General features: G+C 37.9%; 2 protein-coding genes across 2 annotated transcripts in view; both read right to left on the reverse strand.

The window, feature by feature from the left end:
- LOC140322283 (extracellular calcium-sensing receptor-like) overlaps nucleotides 1-5,679 on the reverse strand; it is an 11,258-nt gene extending 5,579 nt beyond the window's left edge. The window contains exons 1-6 of the mRNA XM_072398865.1: nucleotides 5,528-5,679; nucleotides 4,542-4,646; nucleotides 3,432-4,311; nucleotides 2,329-2,556; nucleotides 1,923-2,046; nucleotides 23-909 (exon numbers count right to left, since the gene is read on the reverse strand). Coding sequence (XP_072254966.1) covers nucleotides 23-909; nucleotides 1,923-2,046; nucleotides 2,329-2,556; nucleotides 3,432-4,311; nucleotides 4,542-4,646; nucleotides 5,528-5,679 — 2,376 coding nt within the window. The remainder of the gene's footprint in view (nucleotides 1-22; nucleotides 910-1,922; nucleotides 2,047-2,328; nucleotides 2,557-3,431; nucleotides 4,312-4,541; nucleotides 4,647-5,527) is intronic.
- A 6,909-nt stretch (nucleotides 5,680-12,588) lies between these two features.
- LOC140322284 (extracellular calcium-sensing receptor-like) lies at nucleotides 12,589-18,104 on the reverse strand. The gene is made up of 5 exons (XM_072398866.1): nucleotides 18,088-18,104; nucleotides 16,752-17,043; nucleotides 15,306-16,133; nucleotides 13,841-13,961; nucleotides 12,589-13,487 (listed from the first exon to the last, which is right to left on the reverse strand). The coding sequence occupies exons 1-5, from the start codon at nucleotides 18,102-18,104 to the stop codon at nucleotides 12,589-12,591; spliced, it is 2,157 nt and encodes a 718-aa protein (XP_072254967.1).
- Nucleotides 18,105-22,723: the final 4,619 nt, after the last annotated feature.

Genomic DNA, 22,723 nt, shown 5'->3' on the forward strand with positions numbered 1-22,723 from the left:
GTGTTTGATTTCCTCCCTTTACTTTTAAAAATTCTCTGGAGTTCATAGAAGGATGGAAAAGAATGATGATACATTTAGGAAAGAACATAAAAATTACCAGTGCCCAGCTAGAAAATAGCATTGCAAAAATTTCCATCATCACGCCGTATTTGCCCTGAGCACTGAGGGAAGCCGGAATATAAGAGACCCAGACACTAAGGAAGGTCAGCATGCTAAACGTAATGTATGAGGCCTCATTGAAGACATCTGGAAGTCTTCTTGCTAGAAATGCCACAATAAAACTGCTGAGGGCTAGCAGACCAAGATATCCCAACATTATCCAAAAAGCAAAGGTCGACCCTTCATTGCACTCAATCATTATAACTCCAGGATATGTATTATTATTGGACTGTGGAAAGGGAGGTGTAAGGCACAACCATGTTATGCATACTATAAACTGTATGAGGAAGACCACAGAAATAATTGTGTAGGAAAAATGGTGGCTAATGAATTTTGTAAGTCTGCTGCTTGGTCTGGTTGCCAAGAAAGCCAAGACCACCGTTATTGTTTTGGCTAAGACACAAGACATACAAAGAGAAAAAACTATCCCGAATATAACTTGACGTAGAAGACAATTCAGTGGTTGGGGATAACCAATAAAAACCAAAGGGCAAAGGAAACAGAAGGATAAGCAAACCAAAAGAATGCAACTTAAAGAATAATTGCTGGCTTTAACTATTGGAGTAGTTTTATGATGGATTAAAAGCTTTAAGATTGCAACTGGAATCAACGAAGAAACAACACTGATAGACGTTAAGGTTGATCCCAATGGTTCTTCGTAAGAGAGATACTCTATGGTCTTTTCAAGACATGCTGTTCTTTCTTTGTTTGGCCATTGGTTCCATGGACATCGAAAACAGGCAAGAGAGTCTGAAAGTCAACACAATGTTCATTAATTATTTAGGATAATGTATTTTTATGTTTAGGTGGAACACAAACTATATCTATATATATAATTCATCTACTTTTGATACATTTCCACAACCCAGTTCTCTTGAAGAGACTTAAATAATTAATTCCCAAAAACATACTGGTAGGCTAATTGTTTTTCCTCAAAGATGTCCTTACACTAAGATGGACACATTAGGTTGTGAATGGGACAGTTAGTGATATGACTATGAGCTATGCGAAGACTATGTAATAGCTAAACACTATATAATGTAAATACACAATAACAATATTGAAAAAATTATAATTCAACTGGAAGGTTAGTGTGGCCAACCCTCCACAATAATAAAACTGGATCCATTAATAGGCTTGGTACCATTCTGGATAGGAAATGGGGCAGTGAACATGTGCAGCCCCATTCCTATCCATAAAATGGTCTTCTAGAATCTGGTTTTCCCAAAAAGTAAGGGGGCAAAAAATGTGTATACCCCCAAAAATTAGACCCCATCTGCCCTCAACACTAGCATGGGAGTTTATATCATCATTATTTAGATTTCTTCAGACCATTATGAAGGAGAAGGTGGGTCCAAACTGTTGATTGGTACCATATATATATTGATAGTATTTAATGGCCATGTCATTGTAAGCCTGACTATAAGTGAGTTGCTGACAAAAGTGAAGGAACATTTTTTAGTCATTTTTATGACCACTAGATAAATAATTCCTTGGTGCTATGAAACCCATTTAAACTTTCATTTTGATTTATCCAAATACATTCTAGGAATATCACAAAGGTCCTCAAATCTTTTAGGTAATCTTCTTTAGAAAGCAATGACAACCTGAGTAGAAGAGAAGAATCCTTGTACTTGCTGTGGTGGGCTAAACTGCTTTAGATTAAGTTTATTTATTTACAGAGTTTTCACAGCTGCTAACTATGGATTGGTAGATGGGAGAAGTATTAGAAAATGTGATCAACAAGAATATATATTACTCACCTGTATGATTTGAAACCTCACCAAGAGGACATGGCACACAATCAAAACAACATGCAGATTCTCTTTTCATTAACACCTTCCTGTAACCTGGAAGGCAGCTTAGACTACAGATTGACGAAGGCACCTAAAAGTAGAAATAAGAAACACATTTATTGGATAAAATAATATATTGGACTGATTGGTGACATTGTTAGCTTGAAGATAAGTTACATTCAAAAGGTAAAGGTTTATTTCAAAGCTGAATTAGCATGTTATTTTATTAGAGAGGGAGGGCGGAAGGAACCAGGTAAGGCAACATAATACCAAATCAAACATCAGCTTTTTAAATCAGCTGTTTTTAACTCTTTTTTTTGTGTTTTTTTTGTATTAATTATCTCACTTACTACCACTCATATAATGATCTTACCTGCTGGTATCTGTCAGGCCACAGCAGGGCACTTGAATTTATGTTGAAGACTTCACCAGAAGGTAATTGAGTATCATAACTGCCAATCTTGACCGGTTGTACAGTACCTTGTGGAGTCATCTGCAGGTTCACAATGTCATAGACTGCAGGGGGGTCTCCATTTTCATCAAAGTAAACTTCTCTCCCATTACTCAGCTTCACCCGGACCTTTCTTATATAGCAATGGAGCTGTGAGAAATGATATTACATTTTAATACATTTTAGTGCTGAACTGAAGTTTTCCCTCAGGTCTTACTTTGGAGTGTTGGATTTTGTCTTATCTTCCACCATTTGGGAATATGGTCACCAGGATTATTAGAAGATTGATTGTCTCCAGAGGGGGGACAAATCCTCTAACTCTTCCAAACCCTATCCAACACTAATCAAACTCCTTTTAAACAAGCTAAAAAGCTTTAGAAAAAAATCATCTCTGTTCCTGCTTTACCCCGAAACCCCCACTCAACTACATATATAAAGACATTACAAGCACTAAAGTACAGTTTGGGAAAGAACCTTTTTTGCATGCCTGAGATCGAAGCCTCCTGGGATACGTGACATGGGTATCCCAGGAGGCTAAGCGCTTCCATTTAGACTTTACTGCAACATCAGTAAAGTCAGAAAAGTAGGTAAAAAAAGGTGGGGGGAAAAACAAACACATTTTTGCTTTACATGAAAGGGTCATCTGTTTTCATGAAGTAAAAGTTGTTGTAATAGGTCTGCTTTAAATCATGAAGTTTTCAGGTCTGTCATTCTTCGTCCCCAAGTGGTGGTCCCTTCTACTGGACTGAGCTGCACTCAATCCAGTAACGTTGTTATTTCAGGCTGCATATTAACCTACCTCCAGGGTGCTGTCCATGACAGCAGGAACAATTTTAGACAAAATGGGGACCTGGGCATATATAGGCCAGGGGGTAGGGGTCTCAAATACAGACAGATCTTTTTCATTCTCTGTTCTCCCTAAAACTGGCCATGTGTAATAATCTGGATTAAATAACTCTGGGCTTCAAATAACCCCAACTTTAAGTTTCATAGTATGGTAACGTCTACTGTTCATCTCATGTTACCTGCCAGGGTCTGAAATTCCAAATGTTTGCACATCTTTCTTGAGGGCCTGTGTCTCTTCTACAGTTGTTCAGATCATCCAAAGCTTTTCCCACTGCATGGATGGCTGTGTAAACATTGTACGCAACTCTCAAAGTAGAAACATCATTAAAACTGTTCCGAACATTTTCAAGGTTTTCATCTCCAGTGCATTCTTTAACAGCAGCCTCTGAAGACCCGTTAAAGCTTATTCCACTGGCCAAACTGCAGCCAAATGCTTGTTCCCAAAACATTTTTAACCATTTTCCTCCTATAGGATTCGAAGGATGTATCTTGTTTAGAAAGGCTTGAAATTCAGGAATTGTTCCACTGTAGAGGGCAAAACCAACAGTTCCTACCAGAAGTTTTGAAAAACTTGCCATAGCATCTATGGTTGAGGAGGACCAAGCCTCACTAGCTATAAATATTTTATTTGTGATATTTTGCCGTAGCATCTCATCCAGGACAGGCACAAGGTCATAATCACTGGAGAAGATTATAATGGTGTTAGCTGTTGACTTTTTGATGATGTTTACAATATATGGGGCGTTGCGGTCAGCCAGATTTGTAAGAATGGTCTCTGAAAAGGCCACACAAGCTCCAGCCTTAAGCAACTCTTTTTTTACAAGTTGGATTCCTTGTTGACCATAGTCATTGTCAAGGGACAACAGTCCCACCCAAGTCCAATTGAAATGCATTGTTAGTTGAGCCAGTCCTTGGGACTGATAGACGTCACTGGGTACAGTTCTGAAGAACGAGGGAAATTTTTTCCGGTCACTCAGAAGGGCACTGGTAGAGAAGTAGCTGATCTGTTGGGACAGTTCCCATGATGAAATTTCTATGGTGATCTTAGAGGATATGTAACTGAGACCAGGAAAATACAAATATATATTTACACATGTCTTACCTGGATATATCTGTAGATGCCAAGAATGTGAGCAACTGAAATTGAGTGTGTAGAAATTGAATGCCCAATGACTGAACTCAAGGGAATGTTGCTTAAACATCGGTAATTTGGGATAACCCCACCGGATCCTGTTAATATCTGTAAAGTTCCTTGAATGTCATGTTGGAGTATACTGCAAGAGTCATACACTTGAAAGCCTATGGAGATATTGGGAAGGATGGTGTTGTCCTTATTAATTTCGTCCACTGCAAACATCAAGGCATGGAGATGCTGATAACTCTCAAAATGGAACCTAGAGGATTAAGAAGAAAATAAATCTATAACCATACCTATGCCAACGGTGGCATTTTCCTAGAGACAGGTAATAAGGTCTCCTAATTTTTAGTTTTGGTGGTTAGGTCTACAACCTGAACACATATTCAACTGTAACTGTAGAATAACTTTCCATGGTGGGAAACATTTTGGCAAATGTGTAAGTCATGGCAGTAAGACTACCTGTACCCATCATGACGTGCAGGAAAGGGAGCTGATAGTTCATGATAAGGGTGTAGAACAAGTTTCTTTCCACAGTGAATTTAAACCAGAATTTGCGATATGTGTTGAAAAGGTTTGAGAAACACTGATTAAGATTAATTTCAGAATTAAACTTTTATTGGAACAGAAATTGGTCCAGATAGGTGGTCAGTAGACAGGGGATTAGACTGAATAATAGGAGAAGGTCCTCTTACACACAGCTGGAAATATAATTAATGTTGGTGGTTACTTATTCGAAAGTTAGAAATTGATTATTGCTCAAGGACCCCCTAGTATCCTTAGGGGAAGTCTTAGGGTTCAAGAGGACCTCTCTTCCCCACATTTCAAAAATGTTAGACAGACATAGACTTTACACTCTTAACAACTATAAGGTATCCTTTATAGAGATTGTAGATACATTTGGCATTAAACAGAATAACTATTTTCAACATCTAGTGTTCCATTTAAACGCCATGAGTCTGACATCCACCACACATTTTTTGGTGCAGAATTAGTTGCTTCCATCGAAAACAAATGGACCTTCAAGATTCTCCACCAGATAATGTTTGCTAAATGACAGATTACTAAATACTGAAGAGTAATGAATTACTTCTCATTTTTTTTGCAGTCCATATTTCAAACACAAGAGCAGGTAATTACATTGTACATGTGGCTCTAGGGGGCTTCTCGGTGAAGGTGACATGGGGGTAAACCTTATCTAAGTGAAGAGGAAGCATGGCTCCAATCATGATGTCGCCAGGCTGTGATAAACCTTCCAGCTCTGTAATATCCAGTCTGCACCCTCCATTCATGGCATAAATAACTGGAATAAGCTGTAATAGGAGGATGGCACCAATTATTGCATGAAAACTATTCATTTTGCACTGATTATAGGCTTGAACACCTGGAAAAAAAGAGATGCAGTATATATTAATATATTAGATCAGTTCCATAACAAGCCATTTATTACAAGGACTATAATATTACATTAATATCTATCTATCTATCTATCTATCTATCTATCTATAGATCTATCTATCTACATTTTTCTCTGTTTCTTTCTATTTATAGTCATTTGAATAAGATAAGAAAGTATATCCTTATTCAATCAATTCCTAAGTTTTGCATATCGGGACATATTTTGATAATTAAAATGATTAACATAATAAAAAGATAAAAAAATATCTGATCATCAGCAAGTGTAACCACCTCTATAAAAATAGAAGCTGTGGCTGTTTGCTGGTCAGGAGCATTTAGGTGTGTGTTAACACAATGCCAGGGAGGAAAGGCTACATTATTGACCTTAGAGAAGCATTTCTAGCTGCCCATAAATCTGGGATTGGTTATAAGTCCATTTCCTACATGCTACAATGAAAGATTCCACAGTTAAAGAGTATTCACAAGTGGAAAACATTTAAGACTGAGTGGAAGTCCCAGCAAATTTTCCCTAAAGTCAAAATGCTCAATGATCAGAGAATTTGCATAAAAAAACCCCAAAAAGCTCCATCTCAGACTGTACAAGCAGTAAGCATGTTAAATGCTAAAGGTCATGACACTACAATTAGAAAAAGACTGAACAAGTACAGGAATGCCCAGAGACACCCCCTTCTGTAAAAAAAAACATGGCAGCAATTTTTAGGTTTGCAATGCTGAATCTGAAAAAAAAAAAAAAAAAAACTTCTGGAACAATGACCTTTGGGCAGATGAGACCGAAATAGAGATGTTTGGAGGGGAAGTGATTTCGGCTTATTTTAGTGTCACGGGCCCTGGGCACCTTGCAGCCTATGGCCCTGATTCATTAAAGTTCTCCGAGGCTGGGGAGAAAAAACTTTCATCAGTGTAGCTGGGTGATACAGAAAATCTGGAGTAGATTTCCTAAAAGTCATTAGGTATTTGTTAGGAAATGTTTTCAATTCTGGACCAGATCCATTCCAAATTTGCTGGATCACCCAGCTTCACTGGTGAAAGTGTATTCTCCCCAGCCTTAGAGAACATTAATAAATCAGGTATTTAGGATACAAATGTGAGGGCAAGCTAACGCTTGGCCAAAACTAGATCATGAAAGAGTACGATCCCAAGCATACCAGCAAGTCTACAAAAGAGTGGCTGAAAAATAAATTATGGACTTGCAAAGACTTAGTTAAAGTCCAACTACATTACCTAAAACTTTTAAGGAACTCTTGTCTGGTGTTAGAATACACTAACATATTTAAAATGAAAGTATACCTGAACCCAAGAAGAATGGTCATATATTATGTGGTGGCTGCATTTCAGGCTAAGACAAGGGGCCCAGTACAGAAATACCCCTTGTCTTCCTTTGATGATGACCCTGACCACAATCTTCCATAGGCAACAAAGTGAGATGGAATATGTTACATTTTAGTTCTTTAGATTAAACATATTTAAATGTCACAGCAGAAATTGTAAGATTTAGAGTGTGTGCCCATATTTTACTCACAATACAGTGCCAGTTCCTCCGTCCTCTTTTCTAGTGAGAATTACTTGAATTCTCATCAGCTGTAACACAGGCTTATAAATGCTCTGCATCTTACGGGACCGCAATAATTATAAAGTCCCCCTGCTCCACTGAGGTGATAATAGGTGTGTTGGTGGGAGCAGATCTAGGGACAGAATGCTTTATTACCAGACAAAATTCCCTGTGGTAGATAAACGTAATTTTATTACGAATCAACGTGGACATTTTACTGGATGTAGATAAATGTATCCTCTCCGGGTCCCTAATTTGGAAGACATCATATAACCTCAGGGGATACAATAAAAAAAGAAATTAATAATAGTTTAGTCATATTAAATACATTTGAATAAACCTTGGGGGATAAGTATGGCAAAAGCAGATTAGGAAAATACTTGTATTGAAAAATATAACTATTCTAAAAAATCTATCTATGCATGTATGTATGTATCTATCTATCTATCTATCTATCTATCTATCTATCTATCCTCTATCTATCTATCTATCTATCTATCTATCTATCTATCTATCTATCCTCTATCTATCTATCTATCTATCTATCTCTAACTATTTATCTATCTATCTATCTATCTATCTATCTATCTATCTATCTATCTCTAACTATTTATCTCCCATATCTCTCTATTTATCTATCTATTATTTATCTTCCTTTTACATGTATTTTATTACATTTTATACAGAAAAGATATCAATACAGAAAGATGGCAAAAGGGCAAAACAAGTGAATGTGGTTGGTGGCGAAAGTGAAAGTTGAATGACTTAAGGCACTGTAAAACTGCAATAGGGAGACAATGGAAACATATAGGGAAACCGTGCAACATTTCCAATATTTGAGAATCCCGGTATAAGTATTCAATGAAGGGCAAGGTGAAAAATAAAAAAATTAAAAATTAAAAAAACAAAAAAAACAAAAATGTGGTAAGGAAAATAAAATCTACTCACGTTAAAAGTTTTTGAAAGTTTATTTAGAAAAGTAAGTTACATAGTAAAATAGTTGAGATACAGAACCAAAGGATTAACATGCGTGGCGTCTCCCATTGCAGTGTATAGTCTCTAACTTGATAGTCATATTTAGGGCTTATTTAAGCTACAACTCTGGACAAATGCCATCTAGAAGACATACCCATCTGACATATTGCACAAGCCGGACATTAGACATTACAGCATAGGAGTCATGAGTTCTGGTTATCTTGGAACAACTTATAAATTGCCTGTCCCTCAGAGTCTCACAACCAAAAACCAAAACTATTCTCGTAGTAATCATTCCAAGGACATGGAGAACTACAATTTATTTTCATAACATTTTTTAGTATATTTTATTCTAGCAAGGGAACCTGCAATAGATAAAGAACCTGAACATAGGTTTTAAGTAGAAAACATACAATTATTATTTTCTTTATCAGTAGGGAGAAGATTGGAGACAATGGTAAGGGATCCCTAGCTAACACTTAAGTGGTGATCAGAAGCATACTAGATGGAGGATATTCCATTAATAGCAACAGGGCAAGTAAAGTCAATCCAAGGCTGCCATACCATCTGGAATTTCTCAAAACCATCGATGGATAGTGCTGTAAGCTTTTCATTAACAAAAATATCCTGCAATCTGGACTGCACCTCACCAAATCAAATGGAGTAAGATTTCTAAGAATTTGAGAAATCAGTATATGCTCACATTTAGGTAGCCAGTCCAGGCCTCAAAAAAGAAGCACTTCCTGTGGGTGAGGACGCAAACCCAGAGGCATGGTTAGGTTATGTAGCGATATACTGTGGACTGAAAAGGTTGAACCTGAGGGCAAGTCCACTATACATGGTTTCTATGGACCCACACATGTGGAAACAGAAAGGAAAAGATATTCTGGAGGTATAGTACCACCAGAATGAAACTTTATAGGAGTTTTCTAGATTATGAATGTAGATGGAGCTACCAGCAAACTGGTGCCAGATCTGGACCTAGTCCTCATCATCTCATCAAAATCTTGCTCCCATTATTTATCTTTTTAATATATTTCTAATATCTCCCTACACAAATATTTATTGAATAGGTGACTTCACTCCCCACTTCTGTGACCTTCAATGTGTGTTTGTAGCTTACAAAAGAAAGTTGGAGAACTTCATTCCATTTTGTCTTTTGCCGAGATACACATTCCAGAGTTTTAACCACAAATGATGATTGACATATATACCTCAGAGTCTCACAACCAAAAACCAAAACTATTCTCGTAGTAATCATTCCAAGGACATGGAGAACTACAATTTATTTTCATAACATTTTTTAGTATATTTTATTCTAGCAAGGGAACCTGCAATAGATAAAGAACCTGAACATAGGTTTTAAGTAGAAAACATACAATTATTATTTTCTTTATCAGTAGGGAGAAGATTGGAGACAATGGTAAGGGATCCCTAGCTAACACTTAAGTGGTGATCAGAAGCATACTAGATGGAGGATATTCCATTAATAGCAACAGGGCAAGTAAAGTCAATCCAAGGCTGCCATACCATCTGGAATTTCTCAAAACCATCGATGGATAGTGCTGTAAGCTTTTCATTAACAAAAATATCCTGCAATCTGGACTGCACCTCACCAAATCAAATGGAGTAAGATTTCTAAGAATATGAGAAATCAGTATATGCTCACATTTAGGTAGCCAGTCCAGGCCTCAAAAAAGAAGCACTTCCTGTGGGTGAGGACGCAAACCCAGAGGCATGGTTAGGTTATGTAGCGATATACTGTGGACTGAAAAGGTTGAACCTGAGGGCAAGTCCACTATACATGGTTTCTATGGACCCACACATGTGGAAACAGAAAGGAAAAGATATTCTGGAGGTATAGTACCACCAGAATGAAACTTTATAGGAGTTTTCTAGATTATGAATGTAGATGGAGCTACCAGCAAACTGGTGCCAGATCTGGACCTAGTCCTCATCATCTCATCAAAATCTTGCTCCCATTATTTATCTTTTTAATATATTTCTAATATCTCCCTACACAAATATTTCTTGAATAGGTGACTTCACTCCCCACTTCTGTGACCTTCAATGTGTGTTTGTAGCTTACAAAAGAAAGTTGGAGAACTTCATTCCATTTTGTCTTTTGCCGAGATACACATTCCAGAGTTTTAACCACAAATGATGATTGACATATATATAAAAAGCAAACATATTAGGGTTAAAATCTTTGTGTACATAATTCAGGTTCTAATTTTTATCTTTATAGAACATTTTATGTAACATAAATGGGGATACAAAATGGTCAGAATGTACTAATTTATTGTAAATTTTTTCCCCTCTTCCACACTGCTCAAAAAATTGTGTACGTAAATATTGACATAATGGACAATGGAAACCAAAACCATTAACCCACTAAGGGCTGGGTTAAAAAACACACTAAAGACTTAAAAAAAATGAAATCACAGATTGGTCAAACTTGCAAATATTTCATCACAGCACCTGTATGCACTCTTGACAATACCTGAGTATGCTTCTGTGGCCTGGGGAATCTCTTTCCAGACCTAGATGAGACAATCAGTAAGGTCCTGGACAGTCTGTAGTGTTACTTGTCAGATTTGAATGCACTAATATATATTGTTTCTGAAGCTCTCTATTGGATTCATGTCTGGGGAACATTAGTCTAGATAATGGTATCAATGCCTTACTTATTCAGGAACTACCAACACACTCTGACCACATGAGACTGGGCATATTCCTGCACCAGGAGGAACTCAAGCCAGCTCCTCTTTATATAAACCCATATGGTGCCATGATTCCACTATGAATAAGTTCTACTCCAAGGGACCAGTGGAGAATGTCATGAGTGCAGTTACCTATTGCAATGGAATTCCTATGGATGAGCATTATTCAATGGACCACTGGAGTACTATCCATAGACAAAAAATAAAAATATCAGTACATATTTTATTAGCAGATAGATTATCTTTATTGTGGTCAGTTCTCATGTCTTTTGAAAGTTTGGTGACAATCTGTATGGCCATTTAAGCACTGTAAGTAACTCGAAGTTTAGGGACATCAGTGAAGTTGTGTTTGAATGTTTCTGAGAATTTCCTGGCCTATGCAACGTTTTACTGAAGTATTTGGGACACTTGAGTTGTTTTAATTTTTAAATATACCTTTAAAAACATTCATTCAGTTATTTCTTATGAATTTTGTTCAGAAAGTTCCATGATTTCCCCACTGTGCAGGGCTAATCCAATTGGACCAGCTTTCTTGCAGAGAAGATAGAAGATGTTGACCAAGCTTCGCTGGCCACAAATATTCTTTAGGTAACATTCTGTCTCATTATTTCAACTACTATTATAGAGAAATCAATGTCCTTGGAGAAGACAATTGCCACCATCACTGCTGACCAATAAATTTCTTTGACCATGTGTAGGGCATACCAGTCAGGTTGACTCAAAATAATGTACCACACATGCCCAGCATTGAGGACCAGCTGAATGCCTTGCAGTCCATAACATTGTCCATGAGGGGACTTGGGCTTTCTGGATTAAAATGCCACCCTCAGCATGTGCACAGCTTTAAGTTCCCAACATCCACTATCCAATATGCAAAATGCATATTAAACACACAATCTTTGATTTTACCGCAGGTAGATACCACCCCTAGAAGACCCAGCGAATGGACTTTCCCACTATGTTCTGATTTCGGACACACACATACTGGCCTTTCTCCAATAAGATTCTAAAACCAGCACACAGATTTGTCTTTCCCTGGTTAGATTCTACACCACACACACAGACTGATTTATCCCTAATGCCGCCATTGGCACAGTTATGGCATGCAAAACCCAAAATCTACCACACAAATTGCATACTGAATTGTGTCATATCTTCTTGCAGATGTTACTCACTGATCCTGCACACAATGTTAAGGGGTTCAGCAGCATCCCCCACCTTGAAAATAGAATGTTTCTAATGAATTTTCCAGTGGAGCACTTTTTGCCAGTTTGGACGCAGAGATCAGCAGAAAAAAAACACATCATGGTAGGGGGAACAGGTGTCCAACACACCTATTTTGTATTCAGATGGGGGAATCCTTTTAAAAAAGACAGGAATTTATCTTCAGCATCCTATAGCTCTGGATCTACCTAAGTTGTGACACAAGGACTTATACATTTGGTCCTTATATACTCAGTTTAAACTGCTCAGGTCTGGAACAGGTTCCCTGAAAACTTCTTTGTTTTATTTATAATACATACTCTACATATTACTTAAGCTTTTCTCATTAGATATTCCCTTGTGTTCAAGTCAGGTTTGAACCAAATAATGAAACATTTAGGTAGAAACATACAGATAACAAGAGCCCAACTGGAGGCCAAGATGGCAAAGATCTCCATGGCCACAGTAAGCTTTCCTTGAGAACTGAGGGATGCTGGGACATAAGAAATCCAGACACTGAGGAAAGCCAGCATGCTGAAAGTAATAAACTGGGCCTCATTGAAGCTGTCAGGAAGTCTTCGCGCCAGGAAGGCAACAACAAAACTAATGGTGGCCAGGAGAAAGAGGTAACCTAACATGGTCCAGAAGGCAACAGGTGAACCTTCATTGCATTCAACAATGATCACATCAGGTTTAACATGAATATTATATTGGGTGAATGGAGGAGACACAGTCAACCAAAAAAGGCACAAAAGTAATTGTAAAAAAGTACATGAAAAAACAATAATATATGATATTCTGGGTTTGGTCCATTTCCTTAGATTGCTGCCAGGTCTTGTGGCCATGAAAGCCAAAACCACCATAATAGTTTTGGCCAAAATGCAAGAGATGCACAGGGCAAATATTAACCCAAAAGCAATTTGGCGTAAAAGACATTTCTCGAAGTCTGGATAGCCAATGAAAGCCAATGAGCAAAGGAAACAAAGAGAAAGTGACACCAACAGAAGACAACTTAGATAATAATTATTGGCTTTCACTATGGGAGTCATTTTAAACTTAATATAAAACTGTAAAATTACCAAAGGAATTGAAAAAGAAAAGAGAGCAGTAGAGGTCAAAGTTGCCCCTAATGCATCGTCATATGAAAGGTAATCTATGGGTTTCTGGAGGCACTTGTCCTTTTTGAAGTTCGGCCACTGGTCCCATGGACAGCGAATGCAATCGACGGAATCTGAAACGCAAAAAGGTGTATTAGAATCCAACCCATGTTATATATATATTTATTAATATATATATATAAATATATATATATATATATATATATATATATATATATATGAGCTCCTTTGAGGGACAGTTAGAGACACGACTATGGACTTTGTACAGCGCTGCGTAATATGATGGCGCTATATAAATACTGTGTAATAATAATCTTTCTACTGTAATTTTTTTGCTTTGTATGCATTAATGATCTCACCAGCTGATCGTCGACGGCCCACAATATGGCACTTGCGTTGATGGTAAAGACTTGGTTAGGAGAAGCAGTGGTGTCATAACTCCCGATCTTCACGTGCTGTACTGTACCTTTTGGGCTCAGCTGCCAGTTCACAATGTCATAGACCGCTGGTGGGTCTCCATTCTGGTCAAAGTAAAATTCCCTCCTATTACCTAGCTTCACTCTCACTTTTTTCATGTAGTGCAGAAGCTGTAGAGAGGAAGAAAAGATAAATATTTGGTTAGAGCAAGACGTACTTTAGGGCCATCTACCTAAATGCTAGCAAAATTATTAATATTATCACTAATTTCATATCCCAACATAATATGGAATAATGAATGTTATATGTAATAATGGATTGCTTATTATAAACTTAGGACACATCAAGTATACACACATGCCACAGGACCCTGATACAAACACGCAAGATACGATATGTAAGGCAATTGAATGTAATGTATATACCAGTTTGGCCACCTTCTACACCAGTGTTTCTCAATCAAGGTTCTGTGAAATTCTAAGGTTCCTCTAGCGGTTGCTAGGGATTCCTTGAGCCTTAATCAATTTGTGCCTCACAGGTGAGTTTAACAGACATCCCTGATATTCTTTAAGGGGGACATTCTTCCCAATGGGTAGTAATGCAAGAGGCTTTCCACCGACTGACCTCCAAGCTAATATACTGTGACCTGTGAATATAGTATTTATAGCAAAGATTCCCTGAGACTTCAAGGGTTTGCTCATGTTAAAAATACAATATCAAATGAACCCTATAATCACCTGAACGTTAGACAGATATTAGAGACTACAATTTATGCCAGTTATATAAATAAAAAGAGCTTCAATATTTCACCCAAACATTTCCCACATAATACACTTACTTTTGTTTTGGGGTACTAGAAATGAAGAAGAGGCCCCCTTAGCATTGGGACAAGGAAACTTTTTTGTAAAGTACCCCTCCAAGACATGTCACCCGTTATTGGTATATCCACTCTTTGGAATCCCTTTCCTGGCAAACCATGTTGCATGCCTGGATAAGGGTCTGGATGGAATTTAGGGGGAACACCATGCTTTTTCATAGTTTTATTAAAGAGAAGCCCAACAACAAAGAAATTATTGTTTTGGGTGGAGACTGTAGGGTAAATATCAACTATGGTATAAAATGAAAGACATAAAAGACCAATTAAAATATTAGGTACCAAGAGGGTTGGTTGCCCAAAAAGCTACAAATCAGAATTAGAGTTCAGCTTTCTAACCGATCCCAATTTCCTCCTATGCAATTTTATCAGCTTTCCCTTTCCTATAATGTCTCCCTGTAAGTCATGCTTCATTGATGAGCCCCAGTGCTGTCCATGAGTAGATGTTCTTGCTGAGCATCTTGCTGCAAGACCTTATGAATTATATCCACATCCAATGGGTTCAACATTACAGATCAGCCATGTAAAACATGACAGTACCTGGAAGTTCATTTTCCTTTTTTTCATATCGTTTTGCCTGAAATCTCCCTTTGTTCACCGTCAATGTCCTACTTTCATACAAGTTGAAACACAATGTTACCTGCCAGGGTTTGAAACCCAAGATATCTGCACACTTTCCCATTGGAAAGGGTCCTTCTCCATCCTTACAGCTTTTTAAATCTTCCAAAGCTTTAGTAATTGCATGCACTGCTGTGTATACATTGTAGGTTGCTCGTAAGCTAGAGACATCATTGAAACTATTCTTGATGCTTCTCAGGTCTTCTGTTCCTGTACAAGAATTCTTCAAATTCTCCAAAGTTCCAGTCAAGTTTGCATCTATAAATTTGCAGTTAAATGCCTTCTCCCAAAACAATTTCAGCCATTGCTTTCCCAAGGTCATAGATGGGTGAATGCTATTTAGAAATTCTCCAAAGTTCAGTATGGTCCCACTGTAGAAAGTCAAACCAATAGTGCCTGTGAGAAGTTTAGAAAATCGACCCGTTGAGAAAAGACTGGAAGTGGACCAAGCTTCACTGGCAATTAGTATCCTTCCTGTAACGTTTTGGTTCAACATCTCATCCAGGATAGGAAGAAGATTAATTGGTGGTGAGAACACAATTATAACCTTAGCTGTTGACCTCTTAATGACTTCAACGATATGTGGGGCATTGTGGTCAGGCAGGCTGGTAATAATATTCTCAGAATAGGCCACACATGCTCTGGCTTTGTCTAGTTCCTGTTTCACCAGCTGAATCCCTTGCTGACCGTAATCATTGTCCACAGCTAATAACCCCACCCAGGTCCATCCAAACTGCAACACCAATTGAGCAAGACCCCGAGATTGGAAGACGTCGCTGGAAACGGTTCTGAAGAAGGAAGGGAATTTCTTCCGGTCACTCAGTACAGGGCTGGTTGAGTAATGACTGATCTATAAAAGATTCCAAACAAATATGGTAATTTTGAAAAAACTTATCGTCTTGCTGTAGTTTCTTTATCTTTAAAACGAAGATAAAGAAATAATACAGCCCCATGCCAATAATACAAGTTTGAATAGACATTTGGTAACTTCTATTAGTCCACCTACCAGTTCTTCAGACTTTTAAAGTGGTAATGGACCTCACCCTAAAATATGTTACTTTTCCAAAGGAGCAAGGGATGGAGCCCCCTCTTTATAGGACTCAAAAGGTTATACGTAATATTGTTTTTCGAGTTTGCCAGAACTTGAGATTGTGGAAAACTTTAGGATTTCCATAATGCCCTACCTGACTTTTTGACTGTTGTCAAATAGTTACAATGCCAAACAGTGGGGGTTTCTAATGTACCAGCCTACTCAGTATAACAGGTTGGGCCTTGGGTAAACATGAAATGAGGGTCCAAAAACAGTATTCCAGCTTTTTGCATTCCCTGCTATTTTGTCAAGAGTCCTGGAGAATTTAGGGGACCTGCACAACTGCCCAGTTTGCCTACTTGTATTTGATTAGGGACCTGGCAGGGCCTTTTTATAATTAAAGGATCTCCAAGTAAAATATAAATAATTAATAAATACCTGAGGATACCTATACAAGCCAAGAATATGTGCTACAAGAATGGAATGTGTAGAAACAGACGGTCCAATCACAGCACTAAGAGGAGCCTTTAGAACGCAGCGGTAGTTGGGGATGGATATGCCGCTTCCACTTAATAACTCCAAGGTTCCCTGTAAGTCCTGGCGAAGCACATCACATGAATCATAGGCTTGAAATCCCAAGGTTAGATTTGGCAGGAGATTGGGTTTGCTATTGATCTCTTCAACCGCGAAAATTACAGATTGAAGTTGTTGATAATTTTCAAAATGGAACCTTTAAAGTAAAAAGTATACATGAAAAATGGACCTTCTGGAACTGCTGCTAAATAGTTAAATACACTTATGCAGACATAATTTAAATTATTGACTTTTCTTTTTACAGCTGCCAAAAAAGTACTGGTGGAGGCCTGATGGTCAACAACCTACACAATCAATCAAGTTAAAAAAAAAAATGGCATGGTTTCTATGTAATGAAAAACTACAAGCGATGTGATTTGACACCATGGTGTCGGGGCTGCCATGTTTGACCGGGGTTGATCCCCAAGGGTAGAATATTATTTTCTGACTACTTTTGATCGATCACTGTTGACTGTTTAGTGAACCACACTTAAATTTCTCAGTAAATATGATTCTATTTACCTTAGTGTGTAAATGGACCATGCATTTTTCCCTTTACCCCAATATTTTACATACCATGTGTCCCTAGGTTTTCTTTCTTCTGTACTTCTTTTTTCTTTTATTCTTTTTTGTATAATTCGGTTGATGTACCGGTACAAGGTACAACAGAGTTCTAATTAGATTCCCAATATTTTAGTTTATACTGTGGATATTATCTTGAAATAAGGGTGCGACACTTTGGTATTTTTATTGGTAATTTCAAACACAGAAATTGACCTCTTATGTATGTACACGTTCCTTTTCCTTTTTTAAAATGTACCAAAACAATATTGAAACCAAATACACATATGCAAGGCTATCATCAAAGCAGTGGAGGATCTATTTATAATTCCACCCATACCCCCATTTTTTAAAAGGTTAAACTTTAGAAATTTAGAATTTGTCAATGGAAGTCCGATCAAAACCAATAGACATTCAAACCAAAGTAATACACGAAGAAGAATTTTGCATACTAGCTCCTACCAACCATGTCTGAAGAGTGAATTTGGCTAAAAAAAAAACAAAACAACCTGGTGCACTTTTTAAAAAAAACTTAAGTTTGTTCAGTTTATATTCTGCCTCTGGTTTATCCCTTCCTCTAATCAGATAAATTAATCATTTCATTTTTCTTTTTTGAAACAATTTCATTTTTATTTTATACCTTAGACCCAGTGACATCTTTACTAGATTTCTATGAAATGCAGACATAGTATGGTGGATGGAAGGGGCTGGGAGCTCTTAGCCTTGATGCAAGTAGTATGGCTCTATGAAGAGTTCTGTAAATATGAAAATGAATTGATAGGTGGATGTCAGACTGGAGAAGTGGACTTTCCTGGTCAAACTCTGCTTTTATGATTAAAAGAACTGAAATCCTAAAAAGAAAGGCTTGGTTATGCTAAAAGTCGTCCAGCCAGAAAATGAGACAAGCTCTACATGACTAATCCAAAACATCAAAAGTTGCACTGAATCCAAACCCAGAAAAATGTGCTACAAATTTAAGTTACACAAAATTTAGTATCAATTCTAAATGTCAGAAGTTTTAAACCTTGTTATATTTGAATAATAACTCTATTTTCAAGTTATTTTTTTTATCTGTATAATTGATTTGCAAACCTTTTCTAAATGTATTTAATTGGAAATTTCTATTCTAGTTCTGAGCAACTCACAATATTCTAAATCTAACCCAAATGTTTTTCTTGGTACAAACCAACTATAAGGTGTCTAAACTCTTCTCAAAAATCTTATCAGCTTGCTCTTTTTTTAAAGGGCATAAGGGCTGATGGCAGTTGTTCTCTATACAATGTGCTTGATCGTATGTAAGTATCTACTAAAAACTGAAGGGGCTTTTGGGTGGATATACCCTTCATACATACTGGAGGATTTTTCAATGAAATTTTAAGAAATGAGCAGAAAAAAGACTAAAAAAATAAAATCAGAAGTTATGAATTAGACAACCAGGAACACAAATTCCAGTGCCATGGTATGTCTCCAAACTAAAACAGACAAACTGCAGCATTCAAAAAGAAGCATCTCACCAAAAGAGGAAGAGGAGAAAAGAGAAAGAGGGAAGGGGAACATAAGTAGTTAGTACAGAGGGGGGAGGGATAGGGGTAAGGGTAAATGGAAATGCATGTCCAAAAAAGGCCCATATGTAGGCATTCAGATGGTAATAAGCCTCTGGTTAAGGATTGATTGAAAGAGCTTTTGATCCAGGGGAATAGGGTGTCTGGCCGATACACTTTTGACCAAAAAGAAGTGGCCACTGGACATTGCCACCATATATGTAGGAGAGTGCCAGGAAGGAGGCATCCTCAGATGCAAAAGGGAGAGTATCCCTGAATGAAGCCTGGTGGGAACCACGTACCAGCGAAAGAGTTTTTGTAGTTAATTTCAAGGGCTTTTGTGTAATAGTCTAGATGTGGATGAGTCCCAAATATGTTGCCAGGTCTCCATGGACAGCTCAGACACCAATTCCTCTTTTCATTTACTAGTATAGGACATAGTAGGGCAGGATTAGAGGAAAAAAGGATTGGGGGAAAAATATAAGGCCATTGGCATAGGCGCTCGAATTGGGTCTTTGAGTCACAGTGGGGAACTTACTATAGAATGGATGAGATGCTTAAATAAGGAAGGATTTTTATGTATCCAAGTTAGCTGAAGTTTCCTGTTTTAATTTGCAGATGTATTGGGTTTCCTGTAGGACCAATTCTCTAAGCAAGGGATGCCGTAGGAGGTCAAAGAAGACAGAGGATGAGGTGCTCATGCCACGTTCAGGGATATCAATGTGACTGTCCCATGAGCATGGTACAGCTTCCTTTTATAAGGAATTCTAGTGTTATTTAATTTATTAAAATTTCTAAACATGTTATGGGAAAATAAATCCTCTATGGTATAATACTATGACTGGGGATTTCATACTTTCAAAGGCCAATTAAACTGATTACTACATACAAAGAATACCGCAGCTGTGCATCATTGTAAACATGAAATGGCCAACTTCCTAAAGAAATGTTACATGGAATTATCACACATTTTCAGTGAATGCTCGTTCACTGCTAGATTCTTAACGTTTTTAGGTTAAAGTTTTTTTTAATGTCTAAAATATTAATTTAATTTTAAATAATTCTAATCGTAGAAAAATAAGCTTGCCAAGAGGGAGCTGCAGTCCACCAGTGCCAAGAGAAACTAGACTGTCATAATAAAATGAATCTAAATAACAATCTAATATTACGACGTGCAGAGCGTGTTATCAGCACACTAAATTGTAAGGTTTTGTGTATCTGGACATAAACAATCATCTAGTCCTTAGGTCCAAAAATTAAAATGAATTACAACCTCAGATGAACCATATCGCATAACATATTACACCGTGTCGTTATTGATTTAATAAAGTGAAACCAAAATGATGATGCCATATGTGAAAAACTAAGTACACCCCATGGTTCAATAGAATGTAGAACCACATGAAGTAATCATTTTCTTTGTAACTTTATCATTGTGAAGGAATTTTGGCCTACTCTTTATTACCTAATTTCTTCAGCTCATTGAGATTTACCCGGCTTCTTTTCTTCTTGAGCCATTCTGTTGTAAACTTACCTGCTGGCAACTATAGTTATTTTAAACTATACTCCCAATCTTTCATCATGTCCCTGGCCCCTTTCTCAAAAATGCACCAGACAATATTATATTTGTGGAGAGGGCAAGGCCGAAGCTTTATTGACTTAAGCCAATCCAACCAATCTATTTTTTCCAAGCAAATAACTATAACTTTGTGCTTGTCACAGCAATGACATGAGCACAATAATTATAACTTCATAAACATGTCAGAAGGCCTCCCTTCACCATGAGTTCCAGATAGGCCTTTAACCAACCTATGTGTCACAGATCCCCATCCGCAGCACTCACAGCCAGCAGTAGCAGCAGCCATGTTCAGCAATCCTGTCTGCTGGTCACTTCCTGAGTCATGTGATCCCCTGAGAGCTTCCCCTTTACCCCAGAGAACCACTTTTTTCCAGCAGAAGCACTCCATCTGCTGGCAGATGTGTGAACACCACCTGAGCTGCCTCTGCCCCCGAACTCCCTTTGGTGGTGGGTTTCTTATCTGCTGGTCATGTGATACCATTTGCCACATGACCTGCCCAATAAAAGGAAGTGACAGGCAAAAGGAAGTTGCCTGAACAAGGAGTTCTTCTTGGCTCTGTTCCAAATTTGGGTTGTTTCTGTCTGTGTTTCCTGCTGCTGATTCTCCTGTATTCTTTGACCCTTAACTACTCCTGATTGCTGCCTGCCCTGTCCTTTGGCTATTCTTGACTATTTCTATTTGCTGCCTTCCCTGATCTCTGGCTTCTCTGGCCACACTTCTGTCTCACGTTCTTGCACCACACTTTGCTCCTACCTGTCAGCAGTCACCAGCCCCTGTGTGCATGAGGGCTGCAACTTGGAACCTGCCTGCACCGTAACATCCTCACCTCTAGAGGCTCTGGAGAAGACTGGGTGGTTGCTTAAACTCTGTGGCCCATGCATGTCTCTGCCAACTGGCCTGGTGACATGAAGGGTTCATCATCCCGCCCTCTGGCACCATGACACTATGTTTCCATTAGGCTTAAAGCCTAATCGATGCCAGCTGGTGAGATATAAAAACTGTCAATAAACTTGGCGCAACCTGTGAAAAAAGAAAATGCCATCCATCCACCATATTTTTTTCTCCTTATCCACTGTTTTCCTTCACCATTTTGCATAGAACACCTCCAGCCATGTTTTTGTCTTATCACTTCTAACAGACATGGTTTTTCTTCATTGTTTCCTTGAAGCACATCTTCATTTGTGACCATGTCCATCCAACTGATTTTAAAGATCCTCCTGAAGCCCCAGAGTCATCCTTAGTGAGGGAAACATTCCTGGGCCATCCTCAAGGACTGACTAAAATTGTGAATGAAGCAGTCTTTTCTTTGTTCTTACAGAATGATTGTTCCTTATCAGCTCTTTGTGAGTCAAGAAACTTTGTTTGGACCTGGCAACTCCAACCTGGCGATGTTAACGTTTGTTTTGTTTTTTTTTTTCTCCATATTTAGGGAACTCGGTCGCTTGCCCTTTACTCTTTTTTTTAAGAACTGGTTATACAACTTTGAATTTATTGTTGGTTAAACCATGCTTTTTGTTTCTTAAAAGTTTTTGGATGATTTGATTTCCCTTTTCTGCTGATGTTTTGTTTTAAGTAAGCTGTTAAGGTCTTCTTCCCATGTTTTGGGATACTTTTGTTTCTGTGATTGGAAGTGTTGAGGTTTTCCAGGCCTGAGCTATTACATTCCCGTAATTATCTGGATCATAAAACAACCAGCCCATCTCTCTTGTTTCACCAGAACTTGTGCAGATCCTTATGAAGGCTTTAAAGAGCTGGCAGACGTTCATCCAAACTTGTTTTAGTTTGAGGCCATCCCACCAATTATGTGCAAATATGTGGAACTGCAGCAAAAGAGGCCATAGGTGTGTAGTGGAATGCTTGTAGATATCCCAGAAGGGACAAAGACACATTTTATCCTAGTTGTCTGTCAAAATCAATTGCCCTAATTTTTGCATATGTTCAAAGCAAGGATTTTCCCCCCCAAATTGATTTTTATTGATAGCTCTTCTGGGGTAGGTATCCATAGATGACAAGAACCTTTGCAGATATAATCTTTTGATACTAGCTTTGAATGAGGCTCCATTTAAAAAAAATGAGTGAAATGACCCATAAAAAGGAAGAAAGTGTAGAAGAATAAACCCAGGGGTGTGCTTTTTATTATTATTATTATTATTAC

The sequence above is a fragment of the Pyxicephalus adspersus genome, chromosome 2 (genome assembly GCF_032062135.1).
Source record: "Pyxicephalus adspersus chromosome 2, UCB_Pads_2.0, whole genome shotgun sequence".
NCBI classification, from domain to species: Eukaryota; Metazoa; Chordata; class Amphibia; order Anura; family Pyxicephalidae; genus Pyxicephalus; species Pyxicephalus adspersus.